Raw genomic sequence first — 19,241 nt, forward strand, 5'->3', positions numbered from 1 at the left:
TTGTTTGAACTGTAGTTTTTGTACCTCAACCATGGACATATGGGCCTTTTATCTCTTCCTGTTTCTTGATCCTTCTCTGGGAAAGAGAAAAGTCCACACCGCAGAATCGCCTTGCCTTTCTTATCTCATCCCCTCCTGCACCTTCTACTAATCATGCTTGTTTCTGATCTGAGCAAACTCATTTCCAAAGCTGAAGAAGTTCATAATAGTTTCCAATATTTGAACAGCTAAACTTAGGTAAAATCAATATTTTATAGTTCCTCTTATTTTTAATGCCATAGTTTTCCTCTTCTCCCTGGTCTGCCTCCAGAGCTGACATATCCATATGAAAATGTTTTAGTTGCTTTCAAAATCAGAAGAAAAAAATATATATATATAATTCAGCTTGAATGATAGTCAGCTTAATATCAACAGAGTTGTAAAATATGTTTTTTAACATTTTTTAATAGAAAAAGGCCCACAACAGCAAAAGCACGTAGGGCCCGGGAAAATCACGTGGCCTGCTCGGCCTGGAGTTTCCCTCAGGATGTCCGAGCTTCTCTGTCTGTGTAGGTAAGGCTGGAGTCATGGTTCTCTTTTTTGGTTTCAGAATGTGGGAGAAACCTTAATGCCATCCTTGCTGACTGACTTTGTGTGGAGTCTCCTGGTGCGACTGTCTGCGTCTGATTATACAACTGCGTTGGAGGCATCGACCATACTGAAACTGACTCTGGAATATCACGCCCATAAGGTCACCATGGTAAGATATTGACAATGAGCAGTGAGCACAGAGCTTATTCTCCAAAGTGCTCTTGCTGAATTTGTTATATGCCTACTTCTTTTCAAATATATGTCTTGCCATTGCTCATTGTGTCACTTTAATCATGGGAATTATTTTGTGAAATGTTTCAAGTATACCAAAAAGTTTTGAAAATAATGGGATGAACTTTCACCACCAGTCACATCAAGTCATAATATTTTGCGGTATTTGCTTCAAATTTTTTAAAGAAATATATTAATAACAGTAAAATGGTACAGCTATAATTGAAATCCACTGCTTAATCATTAAGGAAACTTTTCAAAGAACTTCAGCTTGCTGTAGGGCTGGCTATATAATTTGTGGGGTCTATTGCAAAATGAAGTGTGGAGCTTCTTGTTCAAAACGTAGGAAAAAAGTACCATTAAATATACAAGCATATGAAGTTTTTTCCTTTCCTCCACAGTCTCTCTCTCTCGGTTTGTTGAGGTGTTTTTATTTTCTATTTAATCTCTTTCTAAGTAAACAAAAAATTAAAATTTTAAGTTATTAGCATGAATTTTACCATCTATATTTATACTGTGCAATGCCAGTTATAGATATAAATATAACAGCATTTAAGTCATACACAGAATCAACAAAATAATGTAATTCATATTTCATGGCTTGTCCATGCATATGTAGCTCATTCTTACTAGAAGAGTAGAAACACTACATAAAACTAACTCAGTTGTCTTTATTTCACTTCTTGTCACTCACACATTCTATTAACAGTCTCTATCTTCAGCTTATTGATAAATAAAGAAAGACTGGAAGGAAAAGAATTTACGGGTTACCTCATCTTTCTCTTTCTTTCTATGTCATCATTTTCAGCTTAAGTGGTTGAGGCTTCAATAAATGCTTATTGTGGTTACACTCGCTTTGATTTCCCACTTAAATGTTATACATCGTGGGTCCACTAGAATTCTGTGCACTTATCATAAACGTTGCATGTGAATGGGACTGCAGGAACCACGGCTGACTCACATATTGCACAGATCTCTGCTCACATGCCTCCTGATGCATGAAGTCCAATAGGACTTCACTTAAAAAACACAAGCTCAAAGATGAAATTGTTAAAAATTTCAAGATGGCAGCAGCACAGCTTTAAACAAAGTGAGGGGACCTTCTGAGTATGGGACCCTGTGCAAATGCATAGATCACCTGCCCATGAAGCCAGCTCCCTGAAACTCCCAGTTCCCGCTCCTGATGTAGCTGTGTTATATGATTGAAAATAAACCAAGAGCTCATACTCAAATTCAGAGAGCAGGAAAGAGGAAGCAACGCTTCTTACAGAACTCCAATGCTGCTAGACAGGAGTATTCCAGAAGGCAGCCACAGCCAAGGGGTAAACTGGAGGGCAGCAGTCATTTCCTTGGCAAAATAAAGTTCTCCTCTCATGCTGTGAGAAAGAACACCAAAAGGGAGGCTAGATAAAGCCATATCACATCCCCAGAGAGGAAGAAGAGCCAAACAGAAAACTAGATACGTAAAACTAGCCTCTGTTACAGTTAAATCATTGAACACCGAGAAAAAACTGAACAGAAATGGAGTTCAGCAACTTACTGCCCCATCCCAGCTGCCACAAACTATTGAACTACTGAATATAGTGGATTCTCGTCTTAAACAGAGTTAGCTTCTAAAGTCAGTTATAATGAAAAATTGTGTTTGGTTAAAATCATCCCTGAAAATCCCCTAAATTGCATATAGTGTGTGGGCTTACAGGCTCTAAATAAATCTAACACAGCAAGTCTTTCCTTGAGGATTAAAGCAGATCGCTGGTTCTATAATCAAGCATCCAGTAACATATGGGCTTGTTTTAGAGACATGCTGCATTTAAGGAGGGGGAGAGGAGGAGAAGGAGAAGTTCCAAACCCGATAGTGAAGAGGTCAGTGGAGAAGAACCGCGGTTTACTGTCTCCCATGTCACGTTCCCCTTGGAGCAAATGTGGTGGGAGGAATGTCCTGCGCTATTTAACAACACTTCATTTATGTTTTTGTTTTTCTTTGGAGTAGAAGGCAGTGCACAGATAATTGAATTGCACGTTATGCAATTGCAATGGAATGTAAATTTACATCAACAACTTTTCAGTTTATGATCTCTGAGTATTTTCAAAATAAGAAGTGAGGTGATCTGGGTGGGTTAAATTTGAAGCTGAATATACAACCATTGATATAAGACAAATCCCAGGTCTAGCTAGAACTCGCCTTGCTCAAGAATGAATAAGAAGAGGAAAAAATAAAACTAACATGAAGCCTATGACTAGAGTTTGCAAAATTATGACTCAACATTTACCGTTCTGGGCCGTTCCTCCAACACACGGTCCACTCCTTCAATATGTAGATTCAAATCTTTAATTTTCTGAAAGTTTTTTTTGATGTTTATAGTTCCATTGTTATTCTGTTCCATTATTTTTACTTTCTTCTTAAAGGACTTGAATTATACATATGTTTTCTACATTGAGCTTGTATGTCTTATACAATGAAGTCTACCCCCTAAAATAAACTTTTTTTAAAAAATGGATATTTTCATGCTATCCATAAATGCACAGATTTATTCCTCATCCAAATAAATATTTTGCATTGTTTAGTCAAGCACATAAATTTTCTTTCTGCTCATGCTTATTTATGTGTTAAGTGCTGCCTTGGTCATTCTGAGAAGGACTGAATTCTTTTGTCTAAGAAATGCTTTGGTTTAGACATAGCCATGAAACTGGAGACCCTTGTTGACCTGTGAAATTACTTTTCCAGGTGTCTAAGATTGTGGATTTTATTTATAAGCAATTGCGAGGCAATTCTTCTCACATTATGAAGCAAGCTATGTTGCAGGTCATCACCCTGCTGACACGCATGTCACCAAAGAAGGTCATCTTTCAAATGATGGACTACCCAGTCCCAGCAGACAAGTAAGGGCCCCCTTGTCCCTTCCGCAAGAGTTTGTTCCCAGTCTCCAGAGTCAGACAGACTGGACAGGTCTGGTGTGGTTTCCTTTTCGCTGAAAGAGAATATCTATTTTCACATCACAGAGGATGATTGTAAGGCTTAAATACGATATGTGCTATTCATATCCTTGTACGATAGTTGGCACACAGGAGGCCATCAAGAAATGATCATTGTCACTATTATTTACCTTAGGCTTTAAATTATGTTCTGCTTATTCCATAGGAACAAATCTCTTTTCAAAGTAGTAATAGATTTTTTTCCAAACCATATGTGATAACATTCTTAGAGTGTTTTTCTCAATTATGAAGTACCGATGTAGGATATTCCCACCCACCAATGAAATAACAAAACATTAAATATTCCAAGGTATAACTGGGAGTGCCTTGTCCATTAACTGTTCACCCAAAATTCATGATCCAAGATCACAAGAAATATTTAAGAAGAAAAGAATGTTACCGTGAGCCTATGGGACAGTATGAATAACAGCACATTAGAAGAGCTTAGTAAATCCTATCACTCCATTTCTATCGTTTACACGTTGGAAAGGAAGGTATTACTTCTCTACCATCGACAGTGTAAAAGGCAGGAGGTCATATCATGGAAAGGATTCAGGCTTTGGAAACAAATGAACCTAAAACCCAACCGAGCCTTGACTCTTACATTCTGTGTGATATCGTACAAGTTTCATAAACCTCTTGATCCTCAATTTCTTCATCTGTGAAATGAGGAAATTCTATCTATAAAGCTGTTGTATGGTTTAAATGAGTTCACATCTGTGAGAGGCATCAAAATCAACAAAATGCTAAATAAATTATATGATTGACCTCTTTCCAAATGAAAGCTTGTATTTATTTAAGAAATTTAAACTCACAAAGTATTTCACTATTTAGGAAATTCCTGAAAACAGAAAATCTTCATAAGACTCAATGTTTTCTCTTCAGGAACTAAACCCCAACTGTGTGAAAGGATTTTTTAAATTTTTAAATTTACATGGGTTTTTTTAAAATCTATTTAGGTTTTTTAATCGATATGTTTCTTTATATGCTAATTTGTATTTCCCTATCAGTTTTTAAATATTCTTTTATCTCTGGGCAAACAAGATCACAAGGTGGGAAGTACAGAGAGAGTATGGGGTGCAGAAAGCTGATCAGCTCTTGACGGTGAGCTGGACAGACGTTTAAATAGTAGTAGGAAATGAACTTGCAGACTTGCAGGCTGTATTTTCCATAAGACCTTTCGAAATTCTTCCTCGGTTTTCAAGGACAAAAGACTTAATGAGATCCTTTGGAAATGGGAATATCAGTTTGTTTTGGACTTGTTTGCAATATCTTTGCTATATAAAGGTGTCAAACCAAGACTCTTTTCCTGATTCATGTCACTGTATTAAGTAGGCAATGAAAACTTACGATTCTCTTTCTGGGTGTGGGATTGTGTTTTCAGCACCTTGATAATGATGTGGCACGCGGCTGGTTCTGAGTCGAGCGTGGCCCCTCACGTGCTGAAGACGATCTTGTTGATACTGAAAGGAAAGCCTGGGGAAATGCACGATAAACTAATGGACAGGAGACGTTTCTCTTTGGATGCTACCAATATGATGCCAGTGGCGGTAAATAATATGATGAGTGTTTCTTTTTCTCAGCACTGTCTTCCTGATCATGAAAATCCCTATCTGCCCAAGGACTCAGTCATCCTTCCTTGACACAGCCCTGCTCTCATTCATTCTTTCATTCATTCAACACGTATTTATTGAGTGCCTACTATGTGCCATATCCTGATTTTGGATCTTATATTCTGGTAAGAAACACAGACAATGAACAAATAAATGTATCATATGTCAGACGGTATAAAGCTTAGAAGAAACATAAGGTGGTGTGGGGAAAAGAAAGTGACAGGGAGAGTTTAGGTAGCTTGCTCAGGGCTGGCCTCTATGCTGAGGTGACAGCTAATCAGAGACCTGAATGAGGTGACACAGTGATCCTTGCAGGTATCCGGGCAAGAGCATTCTAGACAGAGAGAAGGGCAAAAGTCCTGTAGTGATGTGAGCTTACCTGGTAGGTCAGTGAATGCAAGGAGGCAAAAAGTCTGGAGAGAACTGAGCAAGGATGAACGTATAAGAGATGATGTCAGGGTAGTAGCCACCAGCTAGGTCATATAGACTTTTATAGGCATGTGAAGGCCTAATCTCATTTGTGTCCATCATTATGTATCTCCCAAGGACCAAAATCACCTCTCCTGGGAGTAAATTCAAGTCTTAGAGAGATATAGTAGAAAAAACACGTGGAGGGGGTGGGATGTGTTCCTCTGATGTGGTGGGTACTGCAGTGGACCAAATGATTTGTTAGTGACCTGGCACGCACCCCCTCAGATATCTCACTGCCCTGTGTTGTTTAGCACAGGGAGAACCTGGGTTATTAGTTTGACTATTCTTCATGGCCACATATGAAGGGGACCTTGGGATGTGCACCCTCCTTGGGTAACAGCTTACTTCCTGCTGGTTTGGCAGCCAGGGGAATGTTGATAGTGCTTTGGGAGCCCCTTGCATACGATGCTTGGCACAGCTCTTGGTTAAGAACGAACTTAGTAACTGTCATTGAATGAATGAATACACGTGCATGCTTCAGGCTTCCTTCAAGAAAGCTGAGGGAGGGGTTGCAGAGTCCCTTCCTTCACCCCCCACACTAAGGATGACTGAGTTTAGAGAGAGATGGTTACTTTCTTGACTCCTTTGTCCTTCCTTTATAGGCATCGCAGGCCCTGTGCACATTGCTACCTGTTTGTCCTTACAAGAAAGCAGTGGCCCAGTTTTTCCCTCAGCTCCTGATGGCTCTCATGCTTCAACTCTCTTACAGCAGCAACCTGAAACTGATGACAGAGGACAGGCCTTTGTGAGACAGTAGTGGTTATTTTAGATTGAATAAGAAATAAGCTTCTAGCTATCAATTATTTCCGCTCCTTTGGGTGCATGTGGAACTCTTTATACTCCCATATGCAGTGCATTCATTTATTACAGTTTTCTCTCCTCTGAAGGGTAGCTTCAGAAAAGTAGCTATCCTAAGTAGCTAGAAGTTAGCTAGGACCCTCCCTAAGTGTGTGTGTAGTGTATGGAGAACCACTCCCACACTCCTGCCGCAACGGGAGGCCACCAAAGAGAGAGCCGAGAGGAGCATTAGACCCAAAGCCAGACACAGTGCAGCTCTGCTTTTTACTCTCTGATAGTGATCTCTCAGGGTAATCGTATGTGTGAGATAAAATAACGTGCACAAACGTGCTCTGCAGACTGTAAAGTTGTTTTGCGGTTGGTGATGTGAGATGTGGGCTTGTGATAGCCTGCAGTCATTCCATCCACAGAAGGTGAGGGTCAGCCTTTCCCTTTCACCCAAGAGAGTACAAATAGCTTTGCTGCTCTCCAGGGAAATCTGGACGCAATTGTCTGCTATTTGCTCTTGTCTATTGTGGACTTCTAAACCCGGAAGAACTCTAAAACACAATCAGTCCCATTAAGATATTTAATCACTCTCTGTCTTCCAAGCAGGCATGCCTCAAACCATGCCAAGTGGAGGAGGATATGTCCTATTTATTTAAAGCATCCAAAGAAGAAAATCAACAGGCACCTTTAGCAAGTCATCACATCTTTCAATTTCTTTTGCTAATAAGCTCTTCATAAACTAATAAAGTAATAAGCTCCTCCATGATTAATCTCGGATCGTACGTGCTACAATTTCAGTTTAACGCCACATCCCATGTACTGATAATCAGGGGAAATGAAGGGCATTAAGAAGTCTCCTTCCTTTGAAACATCCCCTTTCCCAAAACCTGCATCCTGTCCAAGGTGTAGTGAAAAGGGAGGTCACATGTACTTAGCCATGTGAAGGCTGCTGTCAGGTGATGACTCTGCTCTTCTCTGGGGCCTTAGGTATGCCTGGGACGCCCTGAGTGTTCTGCTGAATTGTTCTGGACTGCAACAGGTGGATATGGCTCTAAAGAAAAAGAATTGCCGGAACCAGTTTTCCCAAGAGCTGTTTCACCATCACGGGGTCCACCTTGTGGCCAAGTAAGAGCAGGCGCTGAGTCTCCGTCCCACCTTCTCCGTCTTTCTACCATGAAGCCACGTGGGAACACAATCAATATCCACTCCAACTTCCAAATCTCTCCTAATGATCTGAACTGCCATTTGATTTCTACTTCTTTTCTTGTTCTGAGGGAATTTTACTTTGGGATACGTTTCCGTTTCCTTCCCTCTTGCCTGGTGAGACAGATACCCACTAATCCTCCCTCTGTAGGACAGTTTCCTCTCTCAGATAGGGAGAGCTAGAGGTCAGTCTGCTTTCTCCTTCCTCTGTCGTTAGCTGAGTCCTGCTCTGACAGCATCAGTTATAGACGTGCTCCCACTTTAGAGGTCTGACAAAAACCTGTGCTCAGAAAGACAAATAAACTTGGGAAAGTATAATAAAAGAGGACTTTTATTTTTATTGTACTAGAAAGGGTTTTTTCTACTTAGCCCATTAGTGAACAGCAAGCTTCTGATTATAGGGATCAGATTTTCTGATCAAGAATCAAGATACGTGGCCTTGACAACATAATAGACCATTTGAAGTTGTGACTGACCCAGAAATGTAGTCTATATGGTCTCAGAGTTCTTGGTGCTTTTAAAATGGCATCTTATTTGCACATAGATTTCAAGAACTCATCTTACTTTGTAAAAGTGTAGTACAGCTGTCCTCTGCGAGTGGCCACTAATGAAGAGTCCCTAGTACCTAGTATCTTTTTACTCAAAGACAAGGAGCAACAGCATCATCTGGGAGTTAAAAATACAGAATCTCATGACCCTTTCCAGACCTACTGAATCAGAATCTGCATTTTAGCAAGATACCTGGGTGATTTGTACACACGTTAAAGTTTGAGGAGCACTGGTTTGGAATCCCGACCTGAAGTCTTCAAATGGAACCACTGTCACATCATCCTTTGCAATCCTGCTGCTATTGATCCGATCCAGGCCAACATGAGCCTGGCCAGCGCCCAAGTGTGTTATGGAGAATGGCTTAGTGAATCAGAGCTCACCACCTCTTCTGAATAACCCAGATAGATAACCCCAAACTCTCTTCTTTGTTCTATCATTCAAAAAAAGGACTTGGTCTAAAACCACAAAGGTGAACCACATGCCTGTCTTGGATTACCAAGACATTTATTTGGAACTATTTATTTTCTCTCCCTTTGGCCAGGCATCGTTTGGTAATATAGGACATTCTGTCCTGTGGCACGGGATGGGAGAGACAGGAAAGGGGATGACTTTAAGGAAAGAGATGTTGTCAGTGATCCAAGTATATATAATTCCCGAGAGTCTGTGTAGAATTTATAATGGGGCTGCAGTTCACCTTGGATTAGGGAATATTACATAATATCTTTCTTTTTATGTGGGTGGTACAAGACCTGAGAATAATGATTCTCTCTTTATTACCATTAGCATTTACTGATGCAGAAAGTGTTTTCATCTTCTTTGCTAATTCAGTGCCTTATTCTCCTTTACAGAACTCTCAGTGACTATAAGTTCCCGCAGTTTCCAGAGACTTTGCATTATCTCTACAAGCTCTCAGTAGAAGGTCCTAGAGGGTCAGAAGACAGTGTCATCACAGTAATATTCCTCACTGAAGTGAGTTTTATTAGGAGACTGTGAACAACCGGATTCCCATTCCCCTTCCTTATACAAATTTAAATCAACACTCCAACCTTTTATCTCCCTCTCTGAATGTTGATTCTTACCAAGAGTTAAGACAATGACAGATATCTGAAGTTGAGGGGGTGAGGTGGAGATAGATCTGGATTATAGGAGGGTTGTCCCTTAGCCTGCTCCAAAAGTTGGCTTTTGTTTTGCCCTAGGGGGCATGGATTTGCACAAACACTGATTATTTTTGTACTACCAGTTCACATATCTTTGCATGCTTGTTAAAGTATATCAAGGGATAACTGAGTTCACTAATGATACTAGGTACTGGGATCTAAATGATGCTTCAGAGCATCTAAAAGAAAAAAAGTAATGGGCCAAATAACTAGGTAAAATAAAGATGTAGAACGATTTACTTTATCTGCTAATATCACGTCATATATTGTAATGCCATACTAGAGCCATGCAAATTGAGGAAGTCCTTTTGCTTGCTAAAGATATGTAGAAAGTTCTATAAATTGAAATTATCTGAGTCGAATCTAATTTTCAAACTTGCTTAATGCACTTGAATCTCTCATTATGTTTATTGCATTGCAATTTAAGTATGTACAAACATTAAATAGATCTAAATATGACATACATAATTGCTCCCATAAAATAATACATTCAAAGAAATTTACAAACTCATAGATTTATATAAGCATCATTAATATGACAGATGATGTTTAATGAAACCCAATTGTCTCTCTCATCATGAGTACATGCTTACTGCTGTTGGAGATTGGAATACATGTCTTTCCAAGGACTCAGCGATGACCACATTCTTCCTCCACTTTCTGTAATTGGAACTTCTGGGCAATCCTCAACTGTCCAGCTCACTGTGAGGTCACTTGGCCTTTAGTTGTTCTGATCACACCATCTGTGCATTTTACTTTATTTTAATTTTATCAGCCAGAAATACTTAAGATAGTACTATGGATGCTTATGCCATTTATTTATATATATATTTGTTATTTCTAATTTTCTACTAATGTAAATAGCAATAGAGTTTATATCTTTGTGCTTAAATCTTTTTCTTTTAGTATTTTGATTCTTTTCTTTTAAAAAATTCCAAGAATCTAAAATAATAACTAAAAGGTATAAGCATTCTCAAGCCTTAGGATTTTTAACGCCAAGCTTATTTCCGGAAGGCGGTGCCCACCAATGCTCCCCACGCAGTTCATGGGCTGCTCACCCACTGCACTCTCGCCACAATGATGAGCTTTCCAATTTGAGAGGTAGACATGATGTCCTGTGGGTCATTTGATTTATCCTTAATTTTTAAATTTTTAGAGAGATTAAACATTTAAAAAATATAATTATTCATAAATTAAAGTTCCATATTCTGAACAATTTGATCTCTCCTTTGCCCATTTACCTATTATGATCCTTGTGTTTTTCTCAACGAACTTTATGATTCTCTCGCTGTCTCTCTCTTTCCCTCTCTCTCACACACACACAAATCCACAGATTTGTGAAGAATATTGTTTATTATATATTTGGTTATAATGCCTGTAGAGAGTCAGTACTCAGTTTGTTGTTTGCCTTTTAATTTTATTTATGCAATGTGCATTTTTCAAAAAAATTGAGCATTAAAAAAAGCTACCCTGGTCAAAGAGTTGATAAATATTTATTTATAATGTATTTATATGTATATATTTTTTGATACATTTTTTACATGTAATTTTCTTTCACATGAAGTTTATGTCATATACCATGTAGTGAGGATCTAACTTTAGTTTTTGCTAAATAATTAACCTACCCCAGCATCATTAATTAATATGCCTCAAATGCACTACTCACCGGTGATATTACCTTTGTTAATTTCGTGTACATACACACATACACATCCACACACACACACACATCTCAGGGTCTGTCTCAGGTTACTCTGTTAGGTTCCATTTATTTTTTCATTCTTGTGGAGGTAGCGCACTGTTGAATTACAGCAGTTTGCAAATAAATTTTAATATCTAGCAAAGCAACTTTCTTCTTTTCAGAATTTCTTTAGTCTTTCCTGTATATTTGCTCTTCTAGTTAAATTTTAAAATAATTTTTCCAGGTTTAAATGAAAAACAAAAATCCTCTTGCTGAAAGTGTCATTACAATTACAACTTAGCTATGAGCTTCTTATGAATGTTTGATATTTTTATAGTATTTTCACTTCTCTTTATTCAGTATTTTAGCAGTATCATCTAAATCTTACATATTAATTTTGAAAGTACTAAGTAGCTTATACTATTTTAAATTGTTAGTGAGAATGTGGCCTTTTTCATTAGATTTCTGAGCTCAATATTACTGTATGTTCAGGAAAACTAAACCGTATTAACTTGAATTCAGCTACTTTTCTGTGCTCTTTTAGTAATTCTAACAATGTTTTAGTTGATTCTCTTGCGTTTTCTAGTCCTATGATCCTGATGTATGAAAAATAAGGATGACATTGTTCCCTCTGCTCGAATTGTTACCTTTATTTTCCCGAATCACGTCTTTTGCCTTGGCCTTTAGTTTACAGTTCCGTTTTGTGAATAATCTCTCCTGGCCCACTTACCTTTTATGATCGTAGTGTTTTTCTCAATGAATTGTCTGATTCTCTCTCTGTCTCTCCCTCCCTCATGCACACACACGCAAATTCGTGAAGGACATCAAATAACTTATGAACACAGTGCTTTAGCAGTACATCCTCAGCAAGACAAATTCTAAGGACAAAAACATCTGTAAGGAAATACTCACTTTGGGGCCAGCCCAGGGGCGCAGCTGTTAAGTGCGCATGTTCCGCTTCTCTGCGGCCCAGGGTTCGCCGGTTCGGATCCCGGGTGCGGACATGGCACCCCTTGGCACACCGTGCTGTGGTAGGCGTCCCACATAGAAAGTAGAGGAAGATGGGCATGGATGTTAGCTCAGGGCCAGGCTTCCTCAGCAAAAAAGAGGAGGACTGGCAGCAGTTAGCTCAGGGCTAATCTTCCTCAAAAAAAAAGAAAGAAATACTCACTTTAACTCAGGAAGCTTATTGATATTGTGTGTTGATAATATAATTTTAAGACAATGGTATGTATTATATAGCAGAAAACAAATGAGTTACTATATTAATGCTATTAGATACCAAGGTTTTCCGGGGAAGAGAAGAATGGGGAAAACATAAAACTGAAAAGTTAACATCAACTCTGTTATATTAGATTTGAGTTGAATATATCAACATTGACAAAATGAACTCATGACTAAAAAAAAAGTATTTTCCCAGCTCAAGTAAAGGCCAAGAAGACATGATATTCCAAGAGCAGTGAGTACACTCAAGTACCCATGTCTAATGGTTTCTCAACAACATTTCTCACTAAGAAGGAAACTTGTCTTCTTGAAGAAATGGCTGATGTCAGGGGGCAAGGAACATATAAGATGAGCCTGGGGCATCTAATTTTTTCACAAGCAAAGACATGCTCAAAGGTAAGTGGGTCACGTCAAAAGGACACAAGAGTCCAACTTGAGGGGCTCCTACTGGCCAAATTTGGGCATCAAAGAAATAGTAACTGCAAATAACTGTAGTATATTGAAAAAAAAATTTTAAATCCATGAGTCTTTGGTGATACTCAAAATTGGACAGCTGGAAGAGAGAGACAGACAGACAGACGGTCAGACAGAGACAGAGATGGATGCCAGCCAATAAATGTAGAAGGAACGCTAGATGTAGAAAATCACCATTTTGCAAGGCCCAGTGTAATAACTGAAGGAAGAAAAAATCATCAATGAATTTTAAAACCACTAAGGGAAAGGTTGTTGGAGAACAGAATATTCACATAGTATCAAATTATCACCCCAGAGAATAGTTACTAATTATAAAGGAAAAATATGCCTTTACATTTTGAATCATGGAGATCACTCGAAAAGAACTGAACTTGATCTTATTTGATAACTATCATTCTTCTATTTCTTAATCTTATTTCAATTATCCAACTTTCTTTGCTTCATGACTGAAATAAAGCCCCAACATGTGTAATACAGAAAAGCTTCCCCAGAAGATGCTGGTGTGCATCCTTGGTTAAAAACCACCGACAGAGTATACACAGTATTCTCTCTAAATTTTAGTCTATTTCACACTTTTTTCCTTCCTGCTCATTTTACTTGTCCTTTTTTAATATTATATTTGTCAAAATCTATTTTAATGATTTTTTGTGTGTACCAGGCATTAGATTTATTAATTCTACTGGCTTTCTGTTTCCAATTCAATAATCTCTGCTTTTATCTTTATTATTTTCTTACACTGATTTTATTTAGCACAGCTTTATTTTTTGTAACATTTTATTTCTTGTAATTTCAGGAAATAATTTGTTCATTTTTAATATTTCTAAGTCAAGTTATGCATTTACTTCTAATTACAGTGTAAATATCTATTGTATTATATAATTTTTTACTGTTTTCGGTGTCTTGTAGTAATCCTTATTGTATGTTTGATTTCCTCTGTGGTTTATAATTTTAATGCACAAAATGGAGGAGTATTCTCTTAAATTCTGAGTGCTTATAGGCTTTCTTTTTTTTTCCATTTAAACTTTCTTCTTGGTTTCTTCTTTTATTATATATGCTATGTTTTTTTAAAAACCTGCTTTTTAAATGTTTTACTTTCAGGAAGTTATTGGTTTTCGTGATCTGGTATTTAACTTTTGTGAAAGTTCTTTGGGACGTCGAGAAGAATACTGCATGGTCTCTGCTCCCCTCTCACTCACTTTCTCTTCCTCTTGCTTTCTCTCACTCTATTTTTCTGTGCACTTGATCTGACCGGGTGATATTTTAAACTCTTCCCTGAAAACTAGTTTTTTATAAAACTGTGATAGTGTTTATAAGAGATTTTACAAATATGTATATTTTGGCTACTAGTTATTAAATGCATAAAGGCTCGCGATAACAGCACCTTGATTTTGGGTATTAGCTGTTGAAGACTAAAACCCTTAACCTGGCCTCCAGTCTTCTTTCCTTTCCCTCCTCTCACTCTGGCCCTCTCTCAGGTACTCAAACACACCCTGCTTCATCTACCTCAGGTCCTTGCACGTGAGTTACCCTCCTTGGAGATGTCTCTCCAAACACGTTATCTGGCTAATGCCAACTCTGCTTTCAACTCCAAATCTGAATATCACTTTTCATTCTAAATTCAATCTACACTGCACAGTCCGGATTCAGCACTCCTTTAAATGTTCTCGTGGCACCTCGTAGCTTTTCTTTTCAGTACTCACCACGGTTACCAGCTCTGTTTTCATTAGAATAGTATATTATAGTGTACTATAGTATCGTTGTACAGTATCAGTCCCTGCAGCTAGTCTGTAGGCTCCAAGGTCATGGATGGAGACTGTTTTGCTCACTGCTGTAGCCCGATTTACTAGCACAGTGCCTAGCTCGTAGTAGGCGTGACCTCCTAGTGTATATAAACCGTCATTGTCAAGGAACTCACCCACCTGACTACAACCTGGGAGAGAGAGTTCAGTTAAATTTGGTCACTTGGTTTCCAACAATGGAGAGAAAAAGAGAAAAATAAGTAAATAAATGAGCATATATATAAATATATTATTTGTAAAATATGTAAACATACACATTAATATATAAATAATAAATAAATACATGTATAAAACATCTATTTCCCATTATGACTGCTACTTCTTTCTACGAGCACAGAAATATACGCAAGAGTACGTATAAGTATTTGGAGTTTTAGTGTGACTTGTGTTCCAGTTCTATTAAAAATGTCTTGATTTTTATAACTGAAGCAGAAATGATGCATTGGCCTTTACTCTACTTATAAACTTATTAACTGTGTTCTTTCAGCTTCTGAATAACTTCTTCAAGGACCCATTCCCAGAAGAATTTTTGGTTCTCTTCAGAAACTGGGTCAATGACTCCAACCCTGTGGTCAGCAAGCTGAGCCTTCAGAAAATTGCCAGCCTGGCGCCAGTTATCAATAAGGTGTGTGGGATCTGTGTCTGACAGCACCGTCACCGTCATGATCTGAGACTGGATATTGCTCAATATCCTTACTGATAAAACATTGATATTTTTCAGTTTCTATGTAGCCAAAACAATATCAAAGCCTGATGTTTATCAATAAGGAAACTGGATTGAATGGAGGGGATGGGTTAAGTCAGGTTAGTGGCTTTATCACCTTATTTGCATTTTTCCCAGAAGATCGTTCACTGAATTCAGAATGTGTAAGCATTGCCCAACACGAGCTCACTCCTTATAGTCTAAACCACACACATATGTGCATTTCCCCTCCAGCATCCACGTATGCATACATTTTAGTTCCTATCTCAGAGCACAAACTCAAGCTTTTTCTTCCACGCGTAACACTTTATTCCTTCACTTCTACATATTTGCATTTTTCTACTTTTTCAATAATTGGCTCAAGTTAATTTTCACTGAATATTCTGATCTCTAGCAGCCTCCTCCCTCTCAGAGCCACACTAACTACGAGCACTTGCCTATATAATATTCTGTATCACTGGTTCTCTACGTACAATTCTTGAACCAGCAGCATCTGCATCTCCTGGAAACTTGCCAGAAATGCAAATTGTCAGGGTTGACCCCAGGTCACTAGAATCAGAAATCCTGGAGGTGGGGCCCACCAATCTGTGTCTCAAAAGTCCTCCAGATGATTCTAATACAGGTTAAACTTAGAACCACTGTCTTACATTGTTTCCCAAGTCACATGAATACTTCTTGCCTTCTAGGAAGATTGAATCTAAGCATACCCAAATGTTTCGTAATTCTCTCATAAATTCCAAAGTACTTTGCACATTGCTGAGAGTGCAGATGCTCCATAAATCATTGTTGATTTAATAATAAATTTAATAACAAATCTTCATTTATCTATTAAGCGTAGTCTCTGAAAACTTAAAGCCTGTCATTGGACACCTATTTTGAATTTAGAATGAAATGAGCCATGGTCTATTTGCTTTAAATAAATCATACGATTCAATGCGCGTTCTTTTAGTATACAGCAGGTTATTTATTGCCTTGACTAACACTTTTCCCGATGTTATTAACAACTGAAAGGGAGAGTCTGTGCCAAGGTTATCTAAGAGAGTGAGAGAAAACTAGTGGAGAGTGAGAGAACTAGTTGTTTGTGAACCAGAGCTGAGGTTTCACCTACTATCAGTAAAGACTCAACTTTCCAGCTGGACACAAGTGGCTTCTGGCTATTGTTTTTGCAAATAGTATTTATTTATTTATTTTACTTCTTGTCTTTCCAGTCTTTCCTTCTTTTCTTTGTTGTCTCCTTTTCATTTTTTTCTTTGCTTTCTATTCTGTTTGGTTCTGATCTGCAGTTTACTCCTGTGACCTGGCTCAGCAGCTCAGTGTCTCTCATGTCCAAACAGATCACACTTTAGAGGTCATACTGCAGGTGGTGTGTTGGTAAATGTTTAACAATCAGTTTTCTGGCAATGAGACCAATTTCCCTGGTGTAAATACTCCCACCTGGCTGATTTCAAGCTATCAAGGGGATGTCATTGAACATGGAGTTGGGAACAGATACACAGCAGCGCGTCGTTACCTAATGTTCCCACCATATGCATATGATACATATAAATAACCTCAAGGACATATGAGAGTAAAACATAGCAAAGAAATAGGAAGTGATATGTTTTAAGTATGTATTGCCATTGTTTTTATTTATTTCTAAATTTGTGAAATTTAAATTTTAATAGTGACTTTTTTTAATGATCAACTTACAAAATTTTTCACCGTTTGACAATTGACTCCTGTGAGCCTGTCCAGCACAGCACTGCATACCAAAGGCCAGCTCAAGTCTTCCTGGAGTTCCAAACCCCACCGTTGTCTTCCTTTTATGCAGATAGAAAATGTCTGCAGCTTATTAACATCCATCCTGGATGCCTTCCTTTCCAAAGACAAGACTGTTGTAATTCGGGCGTTGGTCACCGTTCGAAGACTTTTAGGCAAACTGGACAAGGTGACTTACTCCTCTTTGTGTACCAGAATTGCTTCCAGCTACTGCCCTCTGATGGATCATGTGAGTTACACAGTAAGATGTGTGAGATCATTAGTTTTCCAGTTCAGCTGAAGCAATGATATTACATCACAGAATAAGTTGACACAAGATTGTCATTTGGGGCAAAGCCACCATTTCTTTTCCAGAGATGAGGATATTTGTCAGATAAGTACTGTCTTTTTCTTTTATGAGAACCTGGAAAAGTCTACCCATAAGAAAGGAGAATCCAGGAAAAGCCTCTGTCCTTGGTTGAAAGAGGAATTGTAGCTTAGTGGCTATATATTGGTTAACCCTGGGTCTGAACTGCCTGGGTTCAAATCCCCGTTCTGCCTCCTACTAGCTGCGAAATCTTGAGCAAGTGATCCAGTCTCTTAGTGCGTCTGTCTCCCCATCTGTAAAACAGAGACAGTAGCAGGTGTGTTATGGGGATTAGAAATGACATGTAATGCCTCAAATGTGTTTGTTGTTATCATATAAAACTTTAATTAAAACGTATCTCATCAGAAGGTTGTGCATTTTGAAAATTCTTATTTTGTATGTTAAGTGTGTTCCAGAAAAGTTGGATGACAGTAATACATATTAATAAGCAAAAACAGTTTGGCATGCCATGGGGAATCTATTTCTTTTTAAAGATTTCTGTAATGAGTTGTTTGTGAACCAGAGAATTATTTCATAGTAAATTATCCTGCCAAAATTTATGTTCTTAGTTATTCAGATTTCACTGAAGAAGGGCACAATATTATTAAATTACAGAAATTAAGGGATTTAGTGGCAAAAATTATTTTCCCAAACAATGATAGTAATAGTCATAGTGGCTAAAATTTATTGAGCATTTACCACATACAAGGCACTATTCTAAGGGATTTACATGCACTATCTTCTATAATTCTCTAAACAATTCGATTACTATTATCCAGTTTACATATAAGGAAACTGTGGCAAAGAGAAGTGAATATTTGGCCAAGTTCATATGCTAGTATGTAGTTAGAGTGTGCAAGTAAAAAACTATTTTCAAAAGGAAATCATTTTGGAGAAAACCCCGACTAAACTAATCAAACCAAGCCAAATGAAAAGAAGAAAATTAGAGAAAATAGAAAACTATCAAGTATCAGTTTACCCTATGTCATTCCCTGAAGGCAGAGTATTTGAAAAATGTTAGGATATCAATGAGCCTATGTTACTATGTTTCTCTATATTAAAAGAAAAAAAATTAACTTCCTCAAGTTTACTGAACCTCTGGGGGACAAAACTGAGATTTCAACAAGTGTGGGCACTCCAGAGCTCTTTCCACAGGTCCACATGGCCTTTCAATGGTTTGCATGTCTTCCTGGCATCCATGGACACAAACAAGTGGCCCATAGATGAATGCAACATGCAGGTGTGTTAAGTTTAGCCCCAAAACAGTATAAATCCAATATTCTTAAGCTGAAAGATTTCTCACAAAAATCTGAATCGTGAATGAAATGTCAGGGAATACTGGAACCCACAAACCCACTTGGCAACAGTCTGCCGGAGCTGGGTGTCCTCTCTGACACTGGCCAGGTTCTTCTTTGTCCCGGTCTCCGTCATCTCCCTGCCTTCCTGAAATGCCATCTGCTTTGCTCATCCACATCCCCCGTCCGGCCCCTGCAACTTATGATTTGACTACCACTGCTTTAGGGTTAGACTTCGCTCCCCATAAATACATCTGGGAAGGAACATATGAAGCCATATTAGCCATTTATATTTTTAGGGGAATGTATCTGATATATTCCTGAGAACAGAAATGAAGAGATTAAAAAAGATCATAAACATGTCTTAAAAACTGGCAGGTGATATTATATTTTTAAAAATTAACCTAT

General features: G+C 38.1%; 1 protein-coding gene and 1 long non-coding RNA gene across 3 annotated transcripts in view; one reads left to right on the forward strand and one right to left on the reverse strand.

Annotated features, from left to right (window-relative positions):
- MROH9 (maestro heat like repeat family member 9) overlaps nt 1-19,241 on the forward strand; it is an 82,990-nt gene that overhangs the window by 49,497 nt on the left and 14,252 nt on the right. Inside the window, exons 10-17 of one of the 2 annotated variants that reach the window (XR_011438986.1) lie at nt 590-739; nt 3,527-3,681; nt 5,159-5,324; nt 6,461-6,603; nt 7,632-7,769; nt 9,245-9,365; nt 15,219-15,356; nt 17,099-17,421. Coding sequence is in view for 1 of the 2 variants with exons in the window: in XM_023640541.2 (XP_023496309.2) it covers nt 590-739; nt 3,527-3,681; nt 5,159-5,324; nt 6,461-6,603; nt 7,632-7,769; nt 9,245-9,365; nt 15,219-15,356; nt 17,245-17,421 (1,188 nt within the window). In the remaining variant the exon portion in view is untranslated. The remainder of the gene's footprint in view (nt 1-589; nt 740-3,526; nt 3,682-5,158; nt 5,325-6,460; nt 6,604-7,631; nt 7,770-9,244; nt 9,366-15,218; nt 15,357-17,098; nt 17,422-19,241) is intronic. The other variant, XM_023640541.2, reaches the window with a different exon arrangement.
- LOC138924216 (uncharacterized) overlaps nt 17,035-19,241 on the reverse strand; it is a 61,192-nt gene continuing 58,985 nt past the window's right edge. The window contains exon 3 of the long non-coding RNA XR_011438988.1: nt 17,035-17,792. This is a non-coding gene — a long non-coding RNA (uncharacterized lncRNA). The remainder of the gene's footprint in view (nt 17,793-19,241) is intronic.

This window comes from Equus caballus, chromosome 5 (assembly GCF_041296265.1).
Source record: "Equus caballus isolate H_3958 breed thoroughbred chromosome 5, TB-T2T, whole genome shotgun sequence".
Lineage (NCBI taxonomy): Eukaryota > Metazoa > Chordata > Mammalia > Perissodactyla > Equidae > Equus > Equus caballus.